Genomic DNA, 26,980 nt, shown 5'->3' on the forward strand with positions numbered 1-26,980 from the left:
ACTCCAGAAAGGTAGATGTGTGGCCCGTCTTGTTCATCACTGTACCCCAGTCCATGAAACAGAGTCTGACACACTAATAGGCACACAAATATTTCTTGAGTGAATTTATGACTTAATCCTGAATGGAGCTGGGAGAAATTGATGGGTTCATTTCCTCTCTCTCTCTATGTCTCTTTCCCTTCCTTCCTCCCTCCCTCCCTCTCTTCCTGTCTTTCTGAAAGTAGTCCTGGATAGTTCATAGGGCTTTAGCACCATTAAATTATGAAAACACTTCTTTTGCTTTTAAGTGACCTATTTTCAAAGACTTATCTATCTAAATGTCAGCCCATAAATTTCATTACAATCTACTAACTTTATCAAGCATCCTTTCTGAAAAAGGCACAGTGTTCTCTAGCTATTAGATTTTGTATGGAAATTGCTAGATGCTTTGTCGTTGCTTTTGGATTTTACAACGTGTTCAGTAAATTGGATTGATTATGCACACAAGAGTGTTTGTGTCCTTCATGTTGGCTATTTTAGTGTCATTTACTTTTGCTAAAAATCTTAAAGGGGAAAATTCCAGAAAGTAGCATAAGAAAGCATTATGCTAGTAGAAACAATCTCCCTGTTTAGTTTATTTCCCTAAACCAAAAGCAGACAGTACTGTGGCCCTCACCCCTCATCCTAGATGCTATTAGAAGATCTAACAAGTGGTGGGCTACAAGTGGGTGGGCTGTCATGGGTGAGTTGCAAGACCCAGGGAAGGTGTTATACCTCAATTCAGAAGCTGAAGATCCAAGAATCAATGATTTAAAAAAAGGAAATTTACTTAAAGAATAGATCTAATAACATAAAAATGTGGCTTATCATTGCATGGTTTGTCCAGGTCTCAGTAGTGCCATGGTAGAATCAGAATTGGATGCCCTTTGCATGGTTCTCGGGTTACAGTGCTCAGACTGCATGAGGATGGAGACACAGAGCAAACTCATCAGCGTCCATAATGTAAACATGGGAAGTTGAAGTGTCCTGGTTAGATCCCCTTTTTAATATTAGGTTCAGATCAGTGTTGGTTCCAGAGACCTATACTTTCCTACAGTAACTGTATTACCAACCCTTGCTACACCTCTTAGGTTAGACGCTGAACACCATGTTTGCTTTAGTATTCTAGCTTGTTCCCATTCATATTTTACCCTGGCTGATGTGCCTAAAGAAGAAAAGAAACCAAAGAGGTAAGGGCATGCACCTGGGTATGGTCACTCACCCAGTGTGTTCTCACTGGGTGGGAGAGAAGTATTCAAAATACCAACATTGCACATAAAATTTTATAGAAAACCTCCCTGTGAAATTTCCTTGGTACCAACTAGATCATTATTTTTCTGTCCTATGAGAATAGGTAAGTGTTAATAATTGGCCATTATTTCTAGACAAATATGTCACAGGTCACTGCATTCTTCCATGTCTAATAGCAGCATGATCTGTCTGAGAGGGAATTAAATCCCTGTGTAAACCCTGGTGCCTGCTTGTCCCACTAATCAATGTAGAGAAAGGCTTCCCCCTTTGCCCTATTCCTGTAAGTTCCAGAGAGACCAACCCATGGGTGACACTGAATAGATTTTACAGTCAAGCTCCAAACTCTGCCTTCTCAGCAATGAGAAAAGTTATGAAGAGCAAGCAAAACATGCCTTCCAGTTGCTGGAGCAGAAAGGGCCCTGGAGGCTACAGGTGACTCTATGGCTTGTCAGTCCCCTACATAAGCAAACAATTCCAGCTGAGTCTGAGGACTGTTAGATCACTTCCTATAAAGCAACAGAAGGGTGCAATGAAGTCGTAAGTTCTTGTGTCTAATATGAAACAATATGACTAGGCTGTCATTCAGTGACCATTGGAGCGCCTACCATGTACTGGGCACTTTTCCAGGCACTGGAGATGCATTGAGGAGAAAAACTGTGTCTAAGAGGTACGGTTCATTACATTCTAACGAAGGAGGAGACAACTAAGAAATATATATTCTTAGGTAGGCAGTCCTCGCTGGCCAAGAAGGCAGATGAAGCAAGATGGGAAGCGCAGAGTGGGATTGAGGTTGTAATTATATATTGGGTAATTAGGGAAGGCCCCTCTGATGAGAAGACACTGAACAGACACCTGAAGGAAGTGAGGGTGGGAGGTCTGCAGACCTCTGGGAGAAGAGCATTCTGGGCAAAGGAAAGAGCAAGCACAAAGCGTGTGAGGGAAAGTCATGCTTCAAGAGTTGGGCCTCTTCCAAGGAGGCTCGTGTGGCTGAAAGTGAGCAAGCAAAGGGTGATAGAGAGGTTGTTGGAAGGTGTTAGCCCCCCATAGGCCACAGTAAGAATTCTGCCTTTTTCCTGAATAAGACAGTAAATCGCCGGAGGGTTTTGAGGAGTGGAGTGACATATCTCAGGTTTTAAAAACTTCTATCTGGGGGCAGAGAAGAGGTGTAGAGAAAAGATGGGAAACAGGAGTGGTGACTGCAATAATCATGACAAGAAATGATGGCCTGAGCCTGGTGGTCCAGTTGGATCCATCCTGAAGGTAGAATGGGTAGGATTAGTTGCTGATGTGGATGTGAGGTGAAAGAAGAAAAAAAAGGAATCAATAGGACTCCAAGATTTTTTATATATTTTTTTGAGAAGGGGGAGGGGCAGAAAGAGGGGACAGATGCTCTGAAGCAGGCTCTGTGCTTACAGTAGGGAGCCCAATGTGGGGTTTGAACTTATGAACCATGAGATCACGACTTGAACTGGGACCAAGAGTCGGACACGCAACCTACTGAACCACCTGGGCACTCTGGACTCCGATATTTTTATTTTATTTTATTTTTTACATATAGTATGTTAAAAAGGCCTTTATTTTTATACTTCAAATGCTCTAAATTAATAAAAGTAGTAATTATCCTGTTTTATTTTTTTTTAATTTTCAAAATGCTGAGGAGAGCACCTCATGGTAGAAATACCCCTTTGTAGTAGTTAAGAACAGCTGTCATCTAGAAAGTGCAGATATTTTTGTTGACTTTAGCTACTGATTTATTTTCTTGCCTGAGACCCTAAAGAAGTTGCCATGTCCCGAGACAGACAAGACTTTGGGAAGGACATTCTCAGGGGAGATGATTAGGAGTTGGATTTTGGAGATACTAGAACAACTGGAGATATAAGCTAGAGTTCAGAGGAGAAGTCTAAGCTGGTGGTGATAGGAACTTGGGAGTCATTCGTGTACTGATGGTTTTAAAAGCCATGTAATCAAATGGGATCACAAAGGAAGAGAGCGCAGGTAAAGAGGGAAACTCCAAGGAACACCCTGTGAGCCCTGCTGGTAGTGGCGGAGAGGGGAGGGCAGGATGCTAGCCCAGGAGACTGAGGAAGATCTGCTAGTGAATAGAGGAGAAAACCAAAAGAGAGTCTACCCTATGAACCAAATGAATAAAGTATTCCAAGAAGGAAGGAATGATAAACTATATCAACTTTCTCTCTTTGGATCCCAAGATTTCCATTTTACTGCATTTTGCAGCAATCAGTGAGTAGTAAGGAATGAGAGATGGGAACCATCCCTAATTTTGGAGAGATTGGAAAAACAATGGGGATTTTCAAAAGTGTAATCATACTACAACAAAAACAGACCACAGCAACAGAAAAACCCTAGAAGGGTTGTCTCTAGGGACACGATATAATGTCAGCTTCTGTGAGTTGGACATTGGACTAGTTAGCCTCCTCCCTCAGTCTATAACCTTTAGATCCATAATTTTTAAAATGGGATTAAAAATACTTGTATGTCTCATGGGGCCATTGTGGAAGCAGGATATCATAGTTCCTTCTATATGCTCCCCACTATTTCCTTGTTGGCATTCTAGACTATACAAGTAAAGAAATGCAGAAGGATTTTTATGTGAATTTTTTATGCATCAGCAATTTTGTTAATGCTGTTGTTTTCAAACTATGTGATTTGTTCACTAAATTCACAAATAATTGTACTTTTCTACTCTGTGCCAGGCACTATGAAGGGCACTGAGGATTCATAGGGAGATGAGACATTCCTGCCTTCAAGGAGGTTAGAATCTGAGGAAGTAAATAGAGTGATTGATGTTTAGGACATACAGCAGACCACCAGTGCCATTAATACTTGTGAAATAATTTAGGGATGGTCTCATCATTTCAAAAGCCTACTTATTTTTCACTGAAGAGATGCTGTAGGGGTAAATCCTGAGAATGAGCTCTCTCACCCATGTCTGCATATATTTAGTAGGTGGTTTGTTTCCTAACATAGTGTCTGATGTTCAAGATGAGTGGCTAGGACACATCTTCCTCTTTAAAGCATTGAATAAATGGTTATGGATTTTCCTCTGCAGTAATATCTGTGCTTAAATGTGGACCATGAAATCTGCTGGACTGCGCTCCGTCCCATGCGCTCTCTGCTCACGAGCTTCTTAGTATCAGTGATGTGCCCATCTAACTATAGGGCTGTCATCAGCTGCCTAATGATCTACCATAAATAGAGCTGTCAGCCATTTTGTTTTGTCCCAAAGAGTTCTCTGCAAATGACCCAGGGAGAAGAGGGAGAGCCAAGGTGCCCCCAGCCATCAACACAGAACTCCAAACAAGGTTGTCATGACCCTTGGACCAGGAGCCAAGGGTATAAGAAAGAAGCAGTAGAGATAGAATAGGCAAGCTCCATTCATTTTCAAATTCAAGGTTCTTTAGCTAGAGGAGTATAGAAAGAAACTTACTTTGTCAGAGATGACCTGTGATAACATGAAATTTAAGCAAAGAGAGCCAAAGGCTGTATATCCTTGTTCAGGGACAATCACTCAACACCACCACAGACTGAATCTATGACAGGAATAGCTGGCGCTTATGAACTGCATAGCTTGGAAGGATGCTGACATATGATATACCTTGGATTTTAATCATTCTTCCCCCTGTGTTACAAGTTTGGGGATGACGTACACTCCTTCCAGTGTTAAGTCATGGAGCACAGAAAAATTTTGTTTTATTTGAATTTTAGGTCTCTGGCTATTCTCTATGGCATTGTGCTCTGTGATGTGGTTACTTGTCAACATTGTATGGCCATGTGAGAGGGCTGGTGGCTGGGAGTTACCTATTTTTATCAACAGGATCACCACGGGCCTTAGAGTCAGGGATAGGTGAATTCAGACCTGTTACTAAGGTCAGTCTCTTGGGAGACTGTTGGGCATTATGGTAAATAGGACAGCCTCCTGATTCAGATAATCCTAAGGTTCAAGGTCAAAATCTATTATTTACATGCTGTGTGGTATTAGGCAAATTAATTATCCTCTCTGTGCTTTAATATCTTTATCTACAAATAGAATATTAGTATCTTCTTTACAGGATGGTTGTAAGGACTTAACTGAGATGCTGTGACATGGTGGCACCTAATGACTGCTCCTTAAATATTCACTTCTTAAAATTGCCAGATTCCTTTGATCTTTGGTTTCCTCATTCTTAAAATGGTCGTGTTGTTGTTAATGTTAAATAATCTAGGGGGAAATCTCAGCAGTGTGTCTGGTATGGAATGAATAGTTGATATTTTTATCAATAGAAAAGTGACCTTTTCTGGAATAATTATTGTTACATGGGTGAGAGTAGAGAAATCTTTTTTAAATCTGATTCCATATCTTGATCAGTCAACATGTTTTTACCAAACACATTATGTTCCCAGCCTATATGGGGAAACAGTTTTCTGTGCTTTTATAATTTAGATTACAAGGTAAAAAACACATACATTGAATAAATCATAACTGGATGTATATTGTGCATAAGGCACTATGCTAGCAAGTATCCTGATAGATATAAATATGAACCAGACATGGACCTTGCCTTCAAGGGGTTCAGAGCCAGCTGTGAGAGAGATGGGAGAGAAAGCATGGATGCAGACTGCCTGGATTGGGTACCAGACTCTACCCCTCACCACCATGAGACCATAAGCAAGTTACTTGACTACCCTGTGTAGGGCTCCTCATTTGTGACATGCCGGTGAAAACAGTACCTACACCATAGTGTTGGGGTGAAGTAAGCTTTATTACTCATAAAACACAGTGCCAGTCATACAGTCCAATATCAGTAAATGTTAGCCATTTCAAAATATAGAGTCGGGGATAACTGTGCATGTAAACAAACATAAGGCAAGAGTATGGTGATATTGCTATGGCAATTTGGATGGAGGAGAGATTACTTAGGCTTCATAAAAGAATGTGGCATTTAAGCTAAACTTGGGAGAATAGGCAATATATGAACATGGAAAAATGGCAAATCAAGGCAGCTTTAGAGTTAGTGATTGTGTAAGAATATGAGGGTAGACAGGTGAAGGAACTCGACAGGGAAGAAGTTGGGGGGAAAAGGTCAGAAAGTGAAGATCCTCATATGCTGGCTCAAGGAGTTTGTATTTGCTATGTGGACAGTGGAGAGAGAGAGCCATTATAGATTTTCAACAGACAAATGGTAAGGTCAGAGCTGTGCCTCTAGAAATAGATCAGAGGAAGAATGCTCTGAGTTGTCTTCATCTCTAGACCTCCAGTCTGTCCTTTCTCTGGCCCATTTGCTGTAGGACAGGCAGGAGGGAAGACTCAGACAGGAGGTGGTGATATTTGGGCCTGGGTTGCCAAGAGGTTGTATGTGTCACTAACAAACATGGACAACATAAAAGGATGCGTAGGCTGGAAATGTACCTTTTGGTTCATTGGGACATATCAGTTTGCAGTGTTGAGCATGAGTATTTGGATAAAGTCAGGGATAAGTGGAGGTTTGGAACCTTAGAGTGCCACCAGGTTGGAGATACAGATGGTCCAACTACTAATCAGAATAAAACTGGAAGCCTGAAGAATGGATGGGATTGCTAAGCAAAGATGATGAGGACCAGTCCTTAGGTGATCCCTATGTGAAGGAATGCCAGGAGAAAGTGGACATAGGAAGGTTCCATCAGAAAGACAGGAGAACACAGTTGATTAAAGGAACAGAAGAGTTTCAAGGAGGAGAACTTCAGGGATGCTGGACAAGACTTACTTGAGAGATGGGAAGGCAGTAGGAATGGAGGGGAGATGAGGGTGGAGACAGAGGAAAGAACTTACCTGCGAGGGAAGGGAGCAGAGACCTTTTGACATAGTGAGTGGAAAACCAGAGATGCTTATGTGATCTTTGGTATTTCTTGGGGACTTAAGACAGGTGCACCCCTCATCCTTAAGTTGAGAGGGTAGGTCTAAAAAGTCTTTTCATTACTGATTATTGTGCCCTCTGACCTAACCCTTCTTTCCTCTTTATTTTATCTCTTATAGATGGCAGGGGGAGGAGGTGATTTGATCGTGACTGAGTTGAATCTGTTGTGAGTTCTACAAAGAGGGGAGATTTTATGATCTTGTTCCAGTGAAACCAGAGTTCAAACAAGCCAAAAATGTATTACTGGAAAAAGAATCCCATAAGTTGATAGTAGAACAAAACCCCAGAGTTGTGTTACTTTCTCTATCAAAAAATCCTTTCTCTTCCTGGTGAAGAGGAAGAGAAGGCAGGGCTCTCTAGGAATTGGGAATCAGAAGTTTTGGTGAGGGAAAGCAAGAACAATGAACATAAGAGAACGAGAAAGCAAGAAAGAGAGGCTTGGGTTCATAGAGCCAGATAGTCTGGTTCGGAGTAAGATAGTCTAGTTCTGGATTTTAGAATAGGAACTGTTGTAGGTTTTGACAAGAAGTGTTATGCATAGCGTGTTACTGAAACTGTGCAAGTAATTAGGTCAAGGTGTTCACTTGGAAGAGATTATCCACGTGAACCTTGAAATTAGTCGATATGATGGCTCAGGTGGCAGGGAGAAAGGCCAGGAGCTGGCCTTTCAGACATCAACTCCACTACTCCAGTATTAACCGATCTTGTCTTCTAAAACTAGGTATGCTCTGCAGTATCCTGGCAGAATGCTTTGTCATTGGATGGTAGTCAAAAATGTGTATTGAATTCATACCAAAATGATCAGACTTTGTGATGGTCGTTAAGAATCAGATAAAGGTGGGAGAATTAAGTAGGATGTTGATAGATGACTTGAGAAGATGTGGAGATTGGCTGTCACATACCTCGAAATTGAAGAGTTTTGGACCTGAGTAGGAGAGCGATTATCTGAATTTGGCATTGAGGGATGGGAGGGGAGTTACAAGAAGATGGAAGAATTTGCAGCCTCCAGTGAGTGACAGGGAGTTCCTTGGAAACGGTACCTTCTGTAAATACCCAGATTTGATTTAAAGCAAAGGGACAAAGGGAGAGGAGAATGTACATCAGTACAGGAAGGAGTCAACTAGGGAGGGCTGGTAACTGGAGGGGCTGTGGTCTGTGTTTAGGGCATAGAAGATGTGATGTGATGGGTTGGATTAACTTGTTCTGAATGAAACTTGGGTGCAAAGATGACAGTGTCGGGTACTCGAAGGCTCAGGATGTTGGTCTGATGGAGGTTTGTGGAGAATGGTAGGTGCCGCCTGGAATGAAGGCAGGTACAAGCCAGGTCAGCACGGAGCATCCGGTTCCATACAGCATGTGGGGAAAAAGGGAAAGCTTTGGGACAACAGTAAACTTGGCTCAGAGCCCCACACCCATCTGTGTGCCAACCAGAGTGCGGACCTAGGAAAATGTTTGTGCCAAGTGCTCCTCAGCAGACAGCTGTTGAGCCAGGGCAAGTTTTTTTTTATTGCATTAGCTGACTGGCAGCCTAGCTTATGAGGATGTGAGTTATAGAACGGGGAAGTTTCAGAAGACAGAGAGGCAGCTAATGCCAAGTCAAGCTAGGGTGGTTTGGGCACGTTGGAGTGGAAAGGACATGGGAAATAAGGTCATGCAGAGACGTACCTTCAACTCAAGTCGAAGAGAAAATTCTGTCGGCTTTTACCAGCTCATGAAAAGTCTAGTCCTTAACACACCTGTGATTTCTAAATGACTATTGTTTGGTTGGCAAATGGTATGTAGGTGGGATATATTTAAATATTTCTCAGTAGGGGGTCCTCTCGACATTTGGGACAGAAAAATTAGGTGTTTTGAGGACTGCTTCTTGAAGTACAGACCTTGTAAGTCTCATGACCCATTTTGCAATGCGCATAGTGTCCCTCAGTGATTTTGACAATTAAGAGTACTCCCTTGTTGCCTGTGCCCTTGGGGAGGATGTGATCGCCTCCTCCCCCCGAGGATCTGTGGGAGACTCCAGCTGGAGGAAAACTTGTTTCTCTTCAGAGATTTCACCGAATCCACATTCAGAGAGTAGTGCCATCCTGGAGTTCTGTTCTGCTTCAATTCAAGTGAAGACCATGAATTCTGACTGCACTCTAAGCGGAGGCTTTTTATTAGTGACTCAATTTAATGACGAACAGTGACATTCCAGTGCCAGTAGAAGTGTGAAACTTTTTTTCCCCTCCATATTCTTTTCATATGTCTGTGATTTGTGGCTTCTTATAGTTTCCTATAGCTTCTGACCAATCTCTGGGCACCAGCAGACCTCTTTTGTGGGATCTCTTACTATTCGATCTCTTTATCTTCCCATCAGGTAGAAGGATTTTATTTTTCCACATGACTATGCACATCGCAGACCCCTTTTCAGAAAAGCTGTTTCTGTTTAATCTGACTGTCCGATAATCTGGGACAAACACTAAAATCGGGGGACATGGGGGTGAGACCGGGCAAATGGAGAGCAGTTGCTAAGGAGGAAGCTTCAAGTGGCCTTCCTCTGGTTACTCCTTTAACATAACCACACCTGCAAATCTTTTTGATGTTTGCAATCCAACATTGAGTGGTGGGAGAGAGTGGGGACCTAGACTAACAGATTGGAGAAACTGTAAGGAAAATGATTTCCTCTCAGCCTCCGTCAGGACTGTGCGAGAGGTGAGCATGTTAGTGTAAATAGAGGTTGGCCTCATTTCTAGACGATCAACAAGAGGGATGCCATCCAAACAAGGCCTCTGAAATTTCAGCAGGGTTGCTTCTGAGAGTGATGCATAGGAGGGAGGTCCCCTCCTTAAGGAATTCAGAGTGGCCCCTCAACTTGACCTTCACCTCCTCCCTCCAATCTCAAGATTCAAGGCTTCTCTTGAGCTTCCTTTCCCATATGTCTGAAACCCATTTCCTGTCACCCTCCACAGCTTCCTTCTGTCATCTCTGGTGAATGTGTTACCCACTACATGGGCCCCCGTCCCCCAACAACATGTCTCTTGCTTCCTCCAAGCCTCACACACAACGGACTTGCCCTGCACGAACCCCACCTCCGTCTGATCTCTGCTGTTGTCTCTGTTCCCCCTCAGTCTCATCTCAATTTTCTGTTCTTATTATGTATTTGGAGATGGCTTAGATTTACTTTCATGTCCGCTCACATGTTGGATTTGGCTGCTCAGCCGGATTGTGTGCATTTCCTGCACCTCAGAAGCGAGGCTCGTGCTCTAGATGTGTGGGGTACACGCGTTCCACGTACATGTACCTGCACCCACTGACCCCACCCCAGAGTTCAGAGTACTCAGGGGAGGTGTTCAGTACTGCCATATGTTCTCCTTTTCTGTATCATGCTCAAAAGTATGTGTCTCTCGGTGTACGTGATGACGATATAGCAGGGTGACTTGGGGACCTGGTTCCACATGGGAAGGCAGCCCCTCATTCACTTGCACGTGTGTCTCTGTTCTGCCGGCAGGAGGATGAAGTGGTTCTCCAGTGCATCGCAAACATTCACAAGGAGCAGAGGAAGTTCTGCCTGGCAGCCGAGGGCCTGGGAAACCGCCTGTGCTTCCTGGAACCCACTTCAGAAGCCAAGGTAGGATTGATTGCCTGCCCTGCACCTTCTCCCTTGACCTCCCAGGCAGTCATTTAGGGGAAGGAGCTGCAGGGAGAGGAGGTTGAGAGTGATGAGGAAGAAGGTAGGAAGAAAGGATGCATTTGTTTTTCAGATGGGAAGCAGATCGGAAGTAAAATGTGACTCTCCCCAGCTCAGGAACAGTAGGAATCCAGAGCAGCGAAGAATTAGTGGTGCCTTGTCTGTCTGTGTTCCCCAGGACACCAGTGATGCTTTGAGGTCACTGTCACAGAAGAGGTTCTTTTCATATTCCCAGAACACCTTTTTGTGTTGTTAATTCCTAAAGGTCCTCAGTGCGGGTTCTGTACTCTCAGCTGTCATTTATGGCTACCAGGACTCCCAGGTGCTTGGGCCTGAGCTTCACGGAAAGCCCACTGCTCTCAGTTCAGACTGTGCTGAGCTCCTGCGATCGTTACCCCTGCCTGCCCACTGTGACCTGGGGGCAGAGAGGAGTGTTTGCTCTAGTCCCTGCCTGCGTGGTGGCATGTAATGTCCTGTCTCTTCAGCTAAACCTTTTCTTCCTCCAGTTTCAGACTGTCTCTACTTTTCGTGATCTGTCAAGTGTATCCGTGTGCTCGGCGAGATCACCATACTTGGCGGTCCTGGCCAGACCTTTAGATCGGTCAGGGTTCTCCAGAGAAACAGAACCAGTGGGATCTCTCCCTTTCTCTCGATGGGTGGGTGGATGGGGAGATGATGGATTTAAGATATTGCCTCATGCAGTTATTGGGTCTGGTAAGTCTAAAATCTATACGACCAGTCAGTAGGGTAGAAACTCAGGGAGAAGTTGATGCTGTCTTGAGGCAGAATATCTTTTCTCCAGGAAACCTCGGTTTTTATTTTTAAAGCCTTAAGGGGCGCCTGGGTGGCTCAGTCGGTTAAGCGTCTGACTTCGGCTCAGGTCACGATCTCGCGGTCCGCGAGTTCGAGCCCCGCGTCGGGCTCTGGGCTGATGGCTCAGAGCCTGGAGCCTGCTTCCGATTCTGTGTCTCCCTCTCTCTCTGCCCCTCCCCTGTTCATGCTGTGTCTCTCTCTGTCTCAAAAATAAATAAATGTTAAAAAAAAAAAAAAAAAAAAAGATGGCGTGAGGCCCACCCACATGATCAAGGGTCATCACCTTAACTTGAAGTCAACTGATTATAGATGTTAATCACATCTATCAAATACCTTCACATCAAAACCTGGATTGGTGTTTGGTTAAATAACAGAGTACTATGGTCGAGCCAAGCTGACATACAGCTAACCATCTTACCCTCCTCACAGAGCCATTTTTTTAAAACAGAAAATGGTTACTATATTTTCCAGTAGGCCCACCGGATTAGCATGCTGTTTCTCCACATGAACATCTACAACACAGACATGCATGGTGTGGCTGAACACCAGATGTGCACTGTGAAGACAGCATGTCCCAGAAGCCCCTGTCCTCTCCTTCACTGTTGTGCCCTCCCAGGGAGGTCACCAATCCCTGAGTTCAAACATCGATCAGTGACATGTGTGACCAGTGCCAAAAGGACAAAGTCCCGTTAAAATAAGTGGCAGAGAGAAAAGGAAGATGTTTTGATCTTTTTTAAAGGCCTTAGACTTGATTTCCCTGAGGTCTTTTCTCATTTGCTTTTGTCCTTAGCTAGATATTTTTCTTTTCATTCCCAGCCGTCTGGGATAATAGGAAGATGACTAGATTAGAAGTCAAGAAGTTAATCCTCAACCACTAGCTAGTCATGTGACTATGGGCAAGTCGCTCAACCTTGCTTTCCGTTTCCTCATCTGCCAGATGAGGTACATCCTGGTGCAGTGGAAAGAGCATTGGCCTAAACTGAAAACCAGTGGTCTCATTTTCTAGTCATCTGCTGAGTGGGTCATGGGGCAGTGGTTTGGGGCAGAGGTTCTGGAGCCAGACTGTCAGATTTGGAGTCCTGTCTCTCACCACATACCAGCTAAGCCGGGATCTTGGCCAAGGTACTTGACCTTTCTGTGCTTAGTTTCTGCACCTGCTTAATGAGAATTTAATAGTAACTACCTAAAGAGGTTTTTCTTAGGATTAAATGAATTAATACCTAAGAAGTGCGTAGCACACTCTCTAACTATTGACTCCTCATTGACTGTTATGATTGAACCTTGTCTAAACCAGATGAAAAACTATATATCCTAACCCGAGAATATTTTGTATCGCCCAGGAATAAAAATAACCCATACCACGCATAAATGCATTTGAGGATGAGAAAATGTCCTTCCTAACACCCACTTGACTAAGTGTCCTTATTTTAATTTTTCGTTTTAAATTGAAAACAAGGTAATAAGACTGAAAAAGAGATGTAACATATCATAACTTACTCATCTTGTCACAACTATTTTCATGTGTTTTTCATTCAGCCTCTGTTCACATGCCACCTGTATGTTTTCAGAGTTGTACTCAGAGTTGACATGTAAGCATTCCGCTTTTTTTTTCCCTTTAACATTTTAGCCAGTTCCATAAAGCTATGTGGTCTCCGTGGTTTAAAAAAAAAAAAAAAAAAAAAAAAAGTATGTGGTTTTGTTAGTTTTTTTGCTTTTTAGAGTAAATATCCAGGAGAAAAATTAATGCTGTTAGGAGGATGAGCAGTATTAAACTACTTTCCCCAAAAGGTATACCAGTTGTCACAGTTGACATGCCCACTATCATAGCATGAATGTGTGTCTCTTGTATATACACTATGAGGAAACTGCATCGTGAGTGCTTCTCAAAAAAACAGGGTCGAGTTCATGGAAAGGATAAAGTCTTTAGAACTTCATGTCACCATTCCTGGGAGGTGCCTGCTGGCCGCCATTTTCTGTGGCTTCAGTCTTTCCCACAGTCAGCTACAGCTGTGCACACTGCTTCTGACCTGTCCCCTCCCTTTTCACTAAATATTTCCTCTGATTCTCTACTACCCACTTTCACAACCACCTTTGCTATTCTTAGGTTCTCAGAAGCTAACATAGGTGGTGCAGTGAAATGAGAAGGTGTATTCCCAAGCCTGGCACTGAGCATGAGGCACACACCTCAAACAGCACTCTTATCACCAGCTACAGAGCCACCAGTGACCTTGGCATTCCCAGTCAAGGGTATTTCAAGCTAGGTGAGCCACAGAGAGATAAAATTGAGATAAATTCTAAGGAGAAGATACACCTCTAAGAAAGAAGAGATGAGATAAGGTTCTCAAAAGGTATTCTTAATGTACAAGCCCTATGAAAAGGAGGTCACATTGAAACAAGGGGTGAGAGAGTAGAAGAATGGGAAGCAAAAGTACACCAACACTTGGTGTAGACATGGAGACTGTTGAACACTTGGGAGAGCGCTTGTGACTTTCTGTTTGCCGTGGCCCACGCTTCTTTGAAGGTCTCTTGAAACTGCAAATGTCAACAGATGGAAGCACTGTTAATCCACTTCCCTTTCAAAGATGCACAGCTCCAGGAATTAAAAGGTGTCCTCCCTGTTTTACAAGAAAGGTTTCAGAATTATAACCAGAAACCAGGAAACATGGAAAGGAAATGTTGCTTCTTTATTTGATCAGTAACAGCAATTGCTTATTGAGTGCTATTTTTAAGTGGAAAACGTATTCCCAGGAATTTGCTACTTTTCCTCTCATCCATATTATCTATTTTGTATCTACAGCATTAGCTGGGGAAAGGGGATCTTACTTGGTTTAACTTAACATCCAAACTCCTAAAACTCACACACTGCTTGGCACCAGTATGTGCATTAGGGCAGGAACCACTGCTTGCCTGCTGGGAAGTGTCAGGCACACCTGTGGGAATCCTTGCTGCTGAATCCCCCACCCAAGATGAGGCCAAGTGCAAAGAGATGAGGTCCACATCAGGCAGGTATGAGAGTTACCATGGCTCACAAGCCTCATGGACCACAGGAGCCAGTGTTTCTTGTAACAACTCCACAGGCATGGCTTTTGGGGGCCCCACAAAGGACACCACCTCCCAGCTATAAGTCTTTACACTTGGGGAATTGCAAAGATATAGCTTCCTACATCGGGTAATGGTGTCTTCCCAGTACAGACTCAGGCTGCCAGTCAGGGATCATTTTCACTGTAAGCAATGTTCCCTAGTGACGTAATTCACATATCAGTTTTACCAGGTTGTCCAAGAACAAAACTGGACAGTTAACTGAAGGTCAAATTCTCATGCATAAGGAAAAAACAATTTAATAAGCTTTATCCCATAGTATTCTTCATTGATGGCAGTTACTTCATGACTGTGGCCTTGTCGGATGTGTCTGGAACCCCAACACCTTTCCAAATCCTCACTTCGACCTTCCTTAAATATATAGGTCATCAAAAAATAAGAATGTGGGCACTTTTTGGTTAAGATCGATTTGAACACACCAAGCTTTGTTTCACAGATTTTAATGAGGATGAAACACAAATTGCTGAGGGGAAACTTACCCTAGTGCCTTTTAATTTTTTTTTTTTTTTTTTTTTTTTTTTTTTTTTTTTTTTACTTTTTTAGAGAACGAGCAGGGGAGGGGAAGAGGGGGGGAGAGAATCTTAAGCAGGCTTCACGCCCAGTGGGGCTCAAGCTCACAACCATTAGATCATGACCTGAGCCTGAATCAATAGTCCCATGCTTAACCAACTGAGCCGCCCAGGTGCCCCACCCTAGTGCCCTTTCAAAATCAGTGACCTAGCCAAAGTCTTCAGACACTCCGTGTCTCAGAATGAAGTTGTGCCTCTCTGTTGGGTAACAATGGTCTCTCTCACCATGGTTTATTCAAAATGAAAAATCCAATTTCAAATCCAATTTTCAAACTGAAAATTTCCAGGGGAAATTTTAAGCCTATTGTTTTCCACCCCCTCTTTTGAAAAGGAAGAATAGTCTGCTCTGGTTTCTGCAAAGTTGGATAGGCTCTAAAGACCCAGGATTAAACATCTGTGATTGTGCAAACATCATTATGTAGATGGCATAAATGAAGAGAGAATTCTAGGCTAAAAATAGTTTATTTTCTACTATTTTTATTATCTTTAGCTCAGAATAGATTTACTATTTACTTCTAAACAACTAAGCCTGTGCAAATTTGCAGAGAGTGAGGCTCACCCTGAGGTTGTACACTTTTCTTTGAACTTCTGATTGATATTTTAGAGGGTAGTATTCTCTATGGACTTAAGATCTTATGAAAAGCCAAACTATTATAAAACATGCTTAAAAAACTTTCTTGTTATGTAATAGATACTTATAGGTGAAAGATGTGATCTTTTTGTTTGTTTGACATTTATCAGGCATCATGTGCTATATGCCATGTACTACAATGGGCGCTTACGTGCTCTCATTTAATTTTTATATCCCTATGGAGCAAATATTGATTTCATTTATGGAGAGGAAAGATACAAGAATTTAGACAAAGTTACGTAAATTCCTGAAGATGATTCATTCTAAACTTGAATCACTACTTCTGTAGTACTCAGCGATAAAGAATATCACAGATCCAACTTAAGGATAAAGAAGCCATATTTCTCCATGTGGTTAGATTTTAAGACTACCTGGGCAGATCTCCATACCCCCTCCCACAACCTTCATGCATCTGTCCTCTGAATGCCTGACATTCCAAAGTTAGAAATACATATTTTGTTTAAATCAAATAGGAACTATTAAAATGAAAATGTTCTGAGAGAGCACACGAAGCAATATTAGATTTCTAGAGGTAATTTTTTTTTAGTATAAATGACATAATCAGATATTTTCTTGAAATTAAGTTGTTGGAGGAATAAAGCAGATGACTGAGTGCCTCTGTATTGGGATATAAGGCATAGAAACACTGTGAATGTGGAATCGAACATCTACAGCATTGAATTGCAATAGTTTACCTCCCCTCCACCAGGCTCTTAGCACTGAAGATTGTGGTTAAGACAGTGGTTAAGAAACATGACCTTGGACCATGGAGAAAGATTGCCTGGGCTGGTAATTCAGGCTCCACCGCTTAACAGCTGTCTGACTATGGTTCAATGAGTTTACCTTAACCTGCCTCAGTTTCCTCTGCTTGAAAACTATAATCATCTCATAGGATTGTTATGAGGATTCAGTTACATGGGTTCCCAATTGTAAGGTACTTGTAACAGTGCCTGACACACCCCCAAGTGCTTTTTAGGCAATAGCCTTTATTATCCCTAGTATAGATTCAGACATAAATTAGGTCCCCAAGAAGTATTGTTTGACTGAATTAAGTTACCCACATATTGAATTACTTAAATATTTCTTTTATTTTTATTTTAATTCCAGTATAGTGAACATACAGTATTGTATTTGTTCCAGGTGTACAATATAGTGATTTCAACAATTCTATAAATTACTTGGTGCCCATCATAAGTGTACTCTTAATCTCCTTTACCCTCCGCCCCCGTAACTATCAATTTGTTGTCTATAGTTAAGAGTCTGCTTTTGGTTTGTTTTTTTAACTTCTTAAACTCCACATAGGAGTGAAATTGTATGTTATTTGTCTTTCTCTGACTGACTTATTTAATTTAGCATTATACTCTTTAGCTCTATCCACATTGTTGCAAATGGGGAAGATTTCATTTTTTGTGTGTGTGGATAATATTCCTTTGTATATAAATACCACAGTGTCTTTACCCATTCATCTATTGATGAACACTTGGGCTGCTTCCATAACTGCCTATTGTAAATAAGGCTGCAGTAAACATAGGGGTGCACATAGCTTTTCGAATTAGTGTTATCATTTTCTTTGGGTAAACACCCAGTAGTGGAATTGCTGGATCATATGGTGATTCTATTTTTAATTTTTTGAGGAGCCTCCATACTGTTCTCCACAGTAGCTGTACCAATTTACATTCCTGCCAACAGTGCGTAAGTGTTCCTTTTTCTCCACATCCTCCTAACACTTGTTGTTTCTTCTTGTGTTTTTGATTTTAGCCATTCTGACAGGTGTGAGTTCTATATCATGGTTTTGATTTGCATTTCCCTGCTGATGAGTTATGTTGAACATTTTTTCATATGTCTGTTGGCCATCTGTATGCCTTCGGAGAAATGTCTGTTCATGTCTTCTGCCCATTTTTACTGCATTTGGTGTTTTGGTATTGAGTTGTTGAAGTTCTTTATTTTTGGATAGTAACCCTTTACTGAACATGTCATTTGCAAACAACTTCTCCCATTCAGTAGGTTATCTTTTAATTTCATTGTTTGCTCTGCTGTGCAGAAGCTTTTTATTTTGATGTAGTTCCAATAGTTTATTTTTGCTTTGGTTTCCCTTGCCACAGGAGGCATAACTAGAAAAATGTTGCTACAGCTGATGTCAGAAAAGTTACTGCCTGTGTTCTCTTCTAGGATTTTTATGGTTTCAGGTCTCACATTTAGGTTTTTAATCCATTTTGAGTTTACTTTTGTGTATAGCATGAGAATAAATATTTCAAAGGTCTGGATTTGAGGATCAGCAGGACATTTATGACCATTAAAGTGAAATATTAATGAGAGTCAGCGTGAGTGAGATGAAAAGGATTAAGTAATGAGTGGTTAGTTTTTAAAAAAAATAAGGTGAATCAGTGAGATGTAGATTTTTATTGTTATTGACTTCTAATTTAATTCTGATATGATCAAAAAACATGTTCTGTAGATTTCAATTCTTGGAAATTTATTAGGACTGTTTTATGGCCTAGCATATGGTCTATCTTGCTTAATATTCTATTTGTTGTACTTTCAACAAGTGTGCTGGATAGTGTTTTATGAATGTTAAGATGGTTGACCATGGTGTTCAAATCTTCTGTATCCTTACTGAGTTGTATTTATAAGTTCTACCAATTACTGAGATAGAGGTGTTAAAAGCTATGAGAATTTGTCTATGTCTCCCTTTAGTTCTGTCAGTTTTGTTTCATATATTTTAAAGCTCTCTTAGGGGTGTGTGTGTGTGTGTGTGTGTGTGTGTGTGTGTGTGTATGATTTTTATTTTCTTGGTGAAATGATCATTTGTCATTATCAAATGTTCCTGTTTATCCTTTATCTAATTGTATACTTTGATATTAACATAGCCATAAGCTTTGTTATACTTACTATTTGTATGATCTATCTTTTTGTTTTCAATTCTTTTATGTCTTTATATCTTTATATATGAGGCATGTCCCTTATAAATAGCATATAGTTAATATGCTGCTCCTCCCCCTTTCTGCAATCTCTGCTGTTTTATTGGAGTGTTCAGTTCACTTACATTTATTGGAATAATTGATAGTGTTGGGATTTGGTCTACCATCTTACTATTTGTTTCCTTTTGTTTTTTGTGTTTTTTACTCTTTTCATCTTTTTATGCCTTATTTAGGATAAATCAAATATTTTTGTTATCCTATTTTGTCTCCTCTCGGCTTTTTAGCTCTACTTCTATGTATTATTTTTTAGTCATTACTTTAAGGATTACAATATAAGTCCTCAGCTTCTTGGTGTCTCTTTTGATTAATATTATTCCACTTAACTTTTATCCTTTGTGCTATTATTGTCATGCGTTTTATTTTTACAAGTTACATAATATGCACTACTTTATTTTTGTTTCAAAGAGTCAGTTGTCCCTTAAGGAAATTAAGGAAACGAAAAAAAAGTATTTTATTTACTCATATATTTACCATTTTCAGTGCTTTTTTTTTTTTTTTTTTTTTCAGTCTTCTAGATCCAAATTCCCTTCTGGTAGCATTTTCCTGAAGCCTGAGGAATGTCCTTTATCATTTCTTGTAGTACAGGTCTGCTGATGACAAACTGTCTTCAGCTTTTTTTCACTGACAATGTCTTTATTTTGTCCCTATTTCTGAAGGATATTTTTCTCTGTGAAATCCTGGTTTGATTTTTTTTTTCTTTTATCACTAGTAAAGATGGTGTTTTACTGTCTTCTAATCTCCTTTGATTTTTAAATGAAAAGTTAGCTATTCTTCTTAGGATTCCTCCATTTGTAGTAAGTTTTTTTTTCTGGCAGGTTTTAGTAATTTTATCTTTGATTTTAAGCATGTTGAATTCAAAAGCCCTGTAAGACATCCAAGAAGAAATAGGCATCTGACTATATAAAACAGAAGTTCAGAAAAGAAGCTGGGATTAATCTTTACAAAAATTCAGAACATCTTTGTTTTTCAGTTTGAATGGTTACATATGAGGGTGGTTTTCTTGGCATTTGTCCTGCCTGGGTTTTGCTAACCTTGATAGATCTTTTGGTGGTGGTTTTATTTGTTTTTAATAATATTTGGAAATTTGGGGGGCATTCCTTCTTAAAATGTTTTTTCTGCCACATTTACTCTTTCTGGAATATTCCAATTACTTATAAATTAAACTGTTTCATGTTGTTCCATAGGTCACTAAAATGGCTGGTTTCCAACTATTTTCCTCCCTGTGCTTCACTTTGAATATTTCCTACTGGCATGTCTTTATTTTAACTGATACTCTCATTTAATAAAAATGTCCCATTGACTCCCTCCAGTGAATTTTTTTCAGATAATGTATATTTTAATTATAAAATTTCTCTTCATTCATTTCTAAGTTTTAACATAATAACCAAAAATTCTCTTCTTCCATTGTTTCCGGTTTTTCCCTATAAATTAATGTATTTCTAATAGTTATTTTAAATACTAGACTACTAATGCCAGTATCTGGGTTCTCTGTGGGTCTATTCCTACTAACTGAGCTTTCTCTTGATTAGGAGTCACATTTTCCTATTTATTTTGATGCCTAGTAATTTTATTCTGAAGATTGTAGATGCTATTTTGTAGTTGTTACCATTTGTATTCTTCCCCTGAAGAGTATTGCATTTTATTCTAGCAGACAGTTAAATTACTGGTGGAGTTACTTGATATTGTAGAGGCTTAGTCTATTTTGGTTTTGCTTTTAGTTCTAGAATATAGCCTTTGGTCTTGAGATGTAGCCCTTCTGGGTTTTCATGAAAATCCTGGAGTGTTTCCTAACCCCTTCTAAGTAGCAAGACTTGAACACCAAATTCTGAACTTTAAAACTGGGTAGCTGCTGAAACCTTCACCCATTTTTAGCATTCCAGCTGTTGCCTTCCCTTGGATACTTGAAATGCTGCCCTGTACAGTTGAGTTGGCCAAAAATCTGTATGCTGATTTTGGGTTTTCATCTATAGCAGTTCTGTTCTTTCCAGCATTCTTCTCGTCAATTTCTTTATATTCTGAGAGCCCAAACTCGGGCCTCTGGCTCCATAGCAGCTTTTTTTCCTGAGATCTGTCCCCCATGAAACCTATGAACAGGGGAGTACTCACAGGGGAAAATTTAATGAAATGTGGATATCACTTAATGGGCTTTCCATCTTTCAAGAGTCCTATTCCTTCCAGCTTTAGGTTGCTCTCCAGTGCCTTTAAGCAATTTTTTAAAATTGTTGTTCAGAATTTATAATTATAGCTATTGTTAGGAGGGTTATTCTGCTGTAAGCTTCTCCACTCTTACCTGAACCAGAACCTCATCATTTAGTGTTCACTACTCTTTGAGCAGTTGAATGTTAAAAAGAAGAAGAGAAAATAGTGTTAAAGCAGAATCTAGGATCGAGGGGTGTTTCCACACTGAGAAACACAAGCATGTTTCTAGTCAAAGAAGCAGGTGGCTCTAGAGAAAGAGACTGAGGTTGCAAAAGATGGAGAAGAGATGGCACTATTAGTGAGGGGATTAAATTGAGTGTAGCTTTGGTATATGCAAAAGAAAAGAGGAGGCAAGGGGATTTTGAAGTAGCAAGGACAGGAGATGAATGTGAAGGGGTCTCTTGTTAGACGAAAACATGAACTTATAAGGGCTGATAAAATTGAATTCAGGCTAACAGAATGCATAGGATGACTAAAGAATCAAGGTGGGAATAGTCAAGTGTCACTCCAGAGTTACTGGCTTTAGCTGCTTGTAGATGGCATGTTATTTAGTGAAAGGAATTTATGTGAAAAGGAATAAGTTAGGACAGAGGGTGGTGGTGGAGCTTATGAACTAAGGTTTGGACATGTTGAATTCAAAGGGCCAGTAAGAGACACAAAAAACTTTGATAGGCATCTGGACACATGGATCAGGACTTCAGAAGGGAGGTTGGGATGGAGATATTATTTAAAGGATACTGGCTTAAGGGGTGCCTGGGTGGCTCAGTCAGTTAAATGTCCAATTTCGGCTCAGGTCATGATCTTGCGGTTTGTGGGTTTGAGCCCCATATCAGGATCTGTGCTGCAAGCTCAGACCCTGGAGTCTACTTCAGATTCTGTGTCTCCCTCTCTCTATGCCACTTCCTTGCTCACACTCTATCTCTCTCTCTCTCTCTCTCTCTCTCTCTCTCTCTCTCTCTCTCTCTCTCTCTCTCTCTCAAAAATAAGCATTAAAAAAAAAGAGAGATACTGGCATACGGCTAGTAAACCAAGCTATAACAGTGAGTGGAAATTAGGTGGATTAAGAAGTGGGAAGGCCCAGAAAATGTCAATATTTAAAAGTGAGTAGAGAAAGAGTAACATCACATAGAATGAGAAGGAGCATCCTGTGAGCTCAGTGGAAAAACAGGCATATGTGATGTCTGTGCCACAGAAAACACTTGCAGTGTCAAGAAAGGGGCATAGTCAATAGGGTAGAATGCCACCTGGAGGTCAAGTAATATAAGGATGGAATGTGTCCATAAGATGTGACCTGGAGGCCAGCAGCAGTCTCTGTGAGAGTTCTTTCAATGTAGTGTTGAAGGCAGGAGCCAATTTAGAGGAAATGAAGAGTAAGATGGAAATTAGAAAACAAAGGCAGCTCATGCAGATTATCTTTAAAAGAGAGATAGTGATAGCTGGGGAGGGTTGGAGGATGGAGGGAGTTTTGTAAGGGAAAGACATAAGCGTGTATGAACTTCAGTGGAGAAGGAGGAGGGGATACAGGGGAGGGAGGGGTTGGTCTGCTGTGAAAATTGCTCGTATAGTGGAAAAGGCTGGTATTAAGGACAGAGGAGGAACTCACTTTGAAGTAAAGGAAGAACTTCTGTGCCATTAAATAGGAAGGAAGAAAGCAGGGATGAGAGTAGATTTGTAGATTTTATGCATTTGGAAAGTGAGCTGCCTGGAGATGAGTGTAGGATTGCTGAGCAGTGTGTGGGCCCAGCATTGGGGAGCCAGTTGAAGTTGGTGACCGTGAATTTTTGTTGCTATCGATATTCGTTATATGTCCTCTTCCGCAGTCCTTAGCAGTCCCAGCACAGGCATGAAAAAAAAGGAGAGTTAATTCAGCCAGGGTCAAAGTGTTGCAGGTAAGTGTGATAAATGACAAAGGGATAAGAGAGTCTGGGAGGCTAGCCAATGAAATCTTGGAATTTAAGCTGAATGGTAGTGAAAAGAAATAAGAAATAAAGACCGTAATGAGAGCAGCTGAGTGAATAAGAAAGCACACTGGAAGATAAATGCTATGTTAGAGGTTTCAGAGCAGAGTGGTTTGGTTGAAAACATGATTCCTATGTCTGACCATGAGAGACAGTGGCTGAATTAGAGTATAGAAGATCATTGGTAAGAAGGAAGCAAAATAAATGAGAGGCCATAATAGATGATAGATTATTCATATAATACATTAGTTTTCTATGGCTGCTGTAGCAAATTACCACACAATAGGTGGTGTGAAATAACAGAATTGATTCCCTTTAGCTCTGGAGGCTCAAATCTGAAGTCAGGTTTTGGCAGAGCCATAAGCCCTCCAAAGCCTCTGTGGGAGCGTCCCTCTTTGCCCATTCCAGTTTCTGGTAGCCCCATGTATTCTGTGGTTGATAACCGCATAACCCAAATTTCTACCTTCCTCTTCACATGGTCCTTTTCTCTGTGTATCTGTCTTCACATGGTATTTTCCTCTTCCTTATAAAGACATCAGTCATACTGGATTGGGTCTCACCCTACTGACCTCATCTTATTTTGATTACATCTTCCAAGACCCTATTTCCAAATATAGTCATACTCACAGGTGCTGGGGGTTAGGTCTTCGTGTATTTTGAGAGGACACAATTCAACAAATAAAAATGTCAATGTTCAAATTACCAGTAGTAGGAATGAAAAGGGGCCAGAGAATTCAGTGAAGGGCAGGTCCAGGAAATACACAAACACCAGTGAGGGAGGGAGTGGAGGATGATGTTACCAGGAGTAGGAAGCTTAAAGAAGAGTAAGTTCTCTTCTTAAGTTCTTTAAGAAGAGTAATGATCTAGAGACAGTCCTGGTGGGAAAGGACACAGAGCCTACCTCTTAATCTTCGGTCACCTGAGGTATCAGAGAATGAGCATCCTGTAATCGGGAACTCTCCAAGGGAAGCGGTGTCTTTTGGGAGTAGCTGGGTTTCATGTGTCCAGGCAGTATTCAGAGAGAAGGCAGAGGATGAATGATGGAACATGTTGATTGTGGAGTACACTTTCTAGAAGAGAGAAAGGGCTGAGTGAGGCGATTGGAGGGGTGAGAGCATTAAGGAAATGATCATACAGAAGAAGAAAACTAACACAGAAGAGAATTTACACTGTGGCAGTTGTCCAAGAAAACAAAGGTGACAGCCTTTGTGGGCTTAGCCTACAGTCTTCTGGAGGATGGTGGCCATTCAGTGGCATGCAGGAAATGGAGGCTGGATACTCATTCTGTTAGATGAGACCTTCTTTTTCTCTTAGCTGTCAGAGGATCTGTTTTCATGGCCAAGCCTTGCTGTCTAACATGTGCAGGTGAACAGAATCGGTAGGAGTATTCTGTACAGTCATGCCTATGTGGTGAGCTGGCCCTCGGGTGGGGTCCTGGTGGGGAGCAGGGTAGGCTCTCTGCATTGGGTGGCTACTCTACATCAGGTTATTGCTGACATTGGACCAGGCACTATTATTGTTTTGTGCAGGGAGGAAAACAAATTTCATTTCACATTGGGCCATCCATGAATTCACCCAGTTGAAGGGTTAGGGTAGAGGCCTAACTATGATCAGATTCTGAAAAACATGGCTCCAGTTCTTCTCAATTAGCAGCTAAACTATTTTCTTTGAGGAAGTTTTATTCTTACTTCTGTATCCATGTGGAGCCTCGTGCTCTGCTATTTCTAACTGTCAAGAGATGAGAAGGGAAACAGATATCCAAAGAAATAGCATAAAAGTCCTATGTAACACAGGTCAGGTTTATTAATGCATTTGTCATTTGCTGCTCTGAGGACCTCGTTAAAAAGGAAAAAAAGAAGTCCAATCTTTTAACCCCAATATCTTTCCTCATCTATATTGTTCACCTTCCCACTTGAGTTATTAATACTGTTGTGATAACTGCTTGTGGAAAAACAAGTCCCCTGTTTTTATTTAAAGACAGTCTGTACCTTAGTGGTGGGAATCTTCACAAGAAAATTTATTCAGTGTGTAAAGTGGCACCATAGCTCTACTGTTCATTTGTCATTTACTTGTTCACAGTAGGCAAATGGCCCCAGGTGAATTAAGAATAGGTATTAGTCATACCCAGGCACCTCTGCAGTACTTAGTACTTTGCTCTTCAGACCTAATAGCTGCTATTTTGATCTCGATTAGCAGTATTTTTCTTCCTGCATCAACTCCTGAACTTGCTATAATCACAGGGGGGGGAAAAGCAAGTCTTTGTGATATAATTAGTATCTCTTTTTCATTCATTGCTTTTATATGGAAGAAACATGATGCATTGCATTTGTGTTAGAACTTGAATCTTAAGAACCCAAGCCGTGTCTATGTATCATTTTTATTTCCCATGGGTATTGTAAAACTTGAGGATAAAACTTAAGTCATGATTATGACCTTTTGTGTAATCTTTTGAAGTTATGGACATCTTGATAGTTCACAGACTGAACCATTTCTAAAGAACACTGGATGGAGATTTGAGAGAAGTGGTTTTGTTCTCTCTCCAGCGTGCTGTAAGATGTTAAACAAGATAACCTCTCAGGTCTGATTTTTGACCATCCTATGAGGAGAGGTTTGTAAAGGAAATGTTTAAATTTGTTTTAGAAGTTAAGATTTCCAGGCATTTAAGTTGACATCTTCTCCTTTTCAACAATTTGTGCAACAAGTTTATTCTTTAAAGCTTCATTCTAAATTTTTAACAGTGACCCTGAACAAACAAGAGGAATGGAAAAAATTGTATGAATCCTTTGCAAACAACATTTTGTTGGTTATTCATTTCCTGACATGCAACAAATAGGTGACTTTAAATAATTAAAACACACTGGAGAGTGAGCGTATTTTTGTTCTTCCACGTTTTTTTCAGGGAAGGAGTACAAAGTGTCCCTAATTCAGCCATTCCAGGATTTAGCGGCTTTCTCTGTTAGGATGTTTTCAAATAATTTTCTTTCCTTTTCACTTAAACTCAACTGAGCTTTATCCAAAATCTTTAGAAGATGCAAACAGCTGGTGTAATAAAGCTGTTTGTAAGCCTCTCTCAAACAGTTGGGGTTTTTTGTTTGTTTGTTTGTTTGTTTGTTTGGTTTTTTTTAGCTATGGAGTGGTTGACAAAAACTCTTTGACCTAATGATCCATTTCTTATTGAAGCACTTTCATCAAGGATTTTTGCCCCAAGCCCTACTTGAGCACTTCAGTCTATATCCTAAGATATTTCTACTTCACAGCAGAAGAGATTGTCATCTCTTTGTGGTGGATCAGGTTTACTCCTGCCTCAGAGCGAAGATTGGGGAATAATCTCTAGCCCACCTCTTTCATCCCAGGAGCGGTCACTGGAGACAGAAATTTGGATGCAATCTGGGTCCAAACCATTTAACTCCTTTTACCTAAACATGGGGAGGGTTTTTAGAAATTAATGAAAGCTCTGAAACTGAGTCAACAAAGAAGCCTTAGTGTTATCTATCATTCAAGAAAACCTCTAGTAAACAGCTAAAGATGAATTTTGGTGACAAATAAGCCAAGAAAGATGAGAACTTTTTGATGTGCATGAGAAGGTTTCTGCAGCCTCCTCTGATCACTGTGTAAGTTGAAAACTAAGCGCTGTGGTTTTGCTCACTACCTGGCTTCCCAAGTGAGTTATGTCAAGAATGTTTTATCTTCAAAGATGATAACCCTGGCCAGCATTCAGGGGGTTTGGCACAGACCTCACCCAGAAGGGCAATGCTTCTCAAACTTAAATGAGCATAGTCTTCCATCCCCATCCTTGTCTTGGGTAGGGCCAGAAATTCTGCTTTTATTTTTCTTAACTTCTGTATGATTCTTAGGCAAGTAGTCCTCAGACTACACTTTCAGAAATAGTGCCAGTTGCAGTCATCAACGTTT

The 26,980-nt window shown here is 40.8% G+C and overlaps 1 protein-coding gene across 1 annotated transcript in view; it reads left to right on the forward strand.

Annotated features, from left to right (window-relative positions):
• RYR3 (ryanodine receptor 3) overlaps nt 1-26,980 on the forward strand; it is a 524,192-nt gene that overhangs the window by 154,359 nt on the left and 342,853 nt on the right. The window contains exon 2 of the mRNA XM_042989263.1: nt 10,642-10,761. Coding sequence (XP_042845197.1) covers nt 10,642-10,761 — 120 coding nt within the window. The remainder of the gene's footprint in view (nt 1-10,641; nt 10,762-26,980) is intronic.

The sequence above is a fragment of the Panthera tigris genome, chromosome B3 (genome assembly GCF_018350195.1).
Source record: "Panthera tigris isolate Pti1 chromosome B3, P.tigris_Pti1_mat1.1, whole genome shotgun sequence".
NCBI lineage: Eukaryota > Metazoa > Chordata > Mammalia > Carnivora > Felidae > Panthera > Panthera tigris.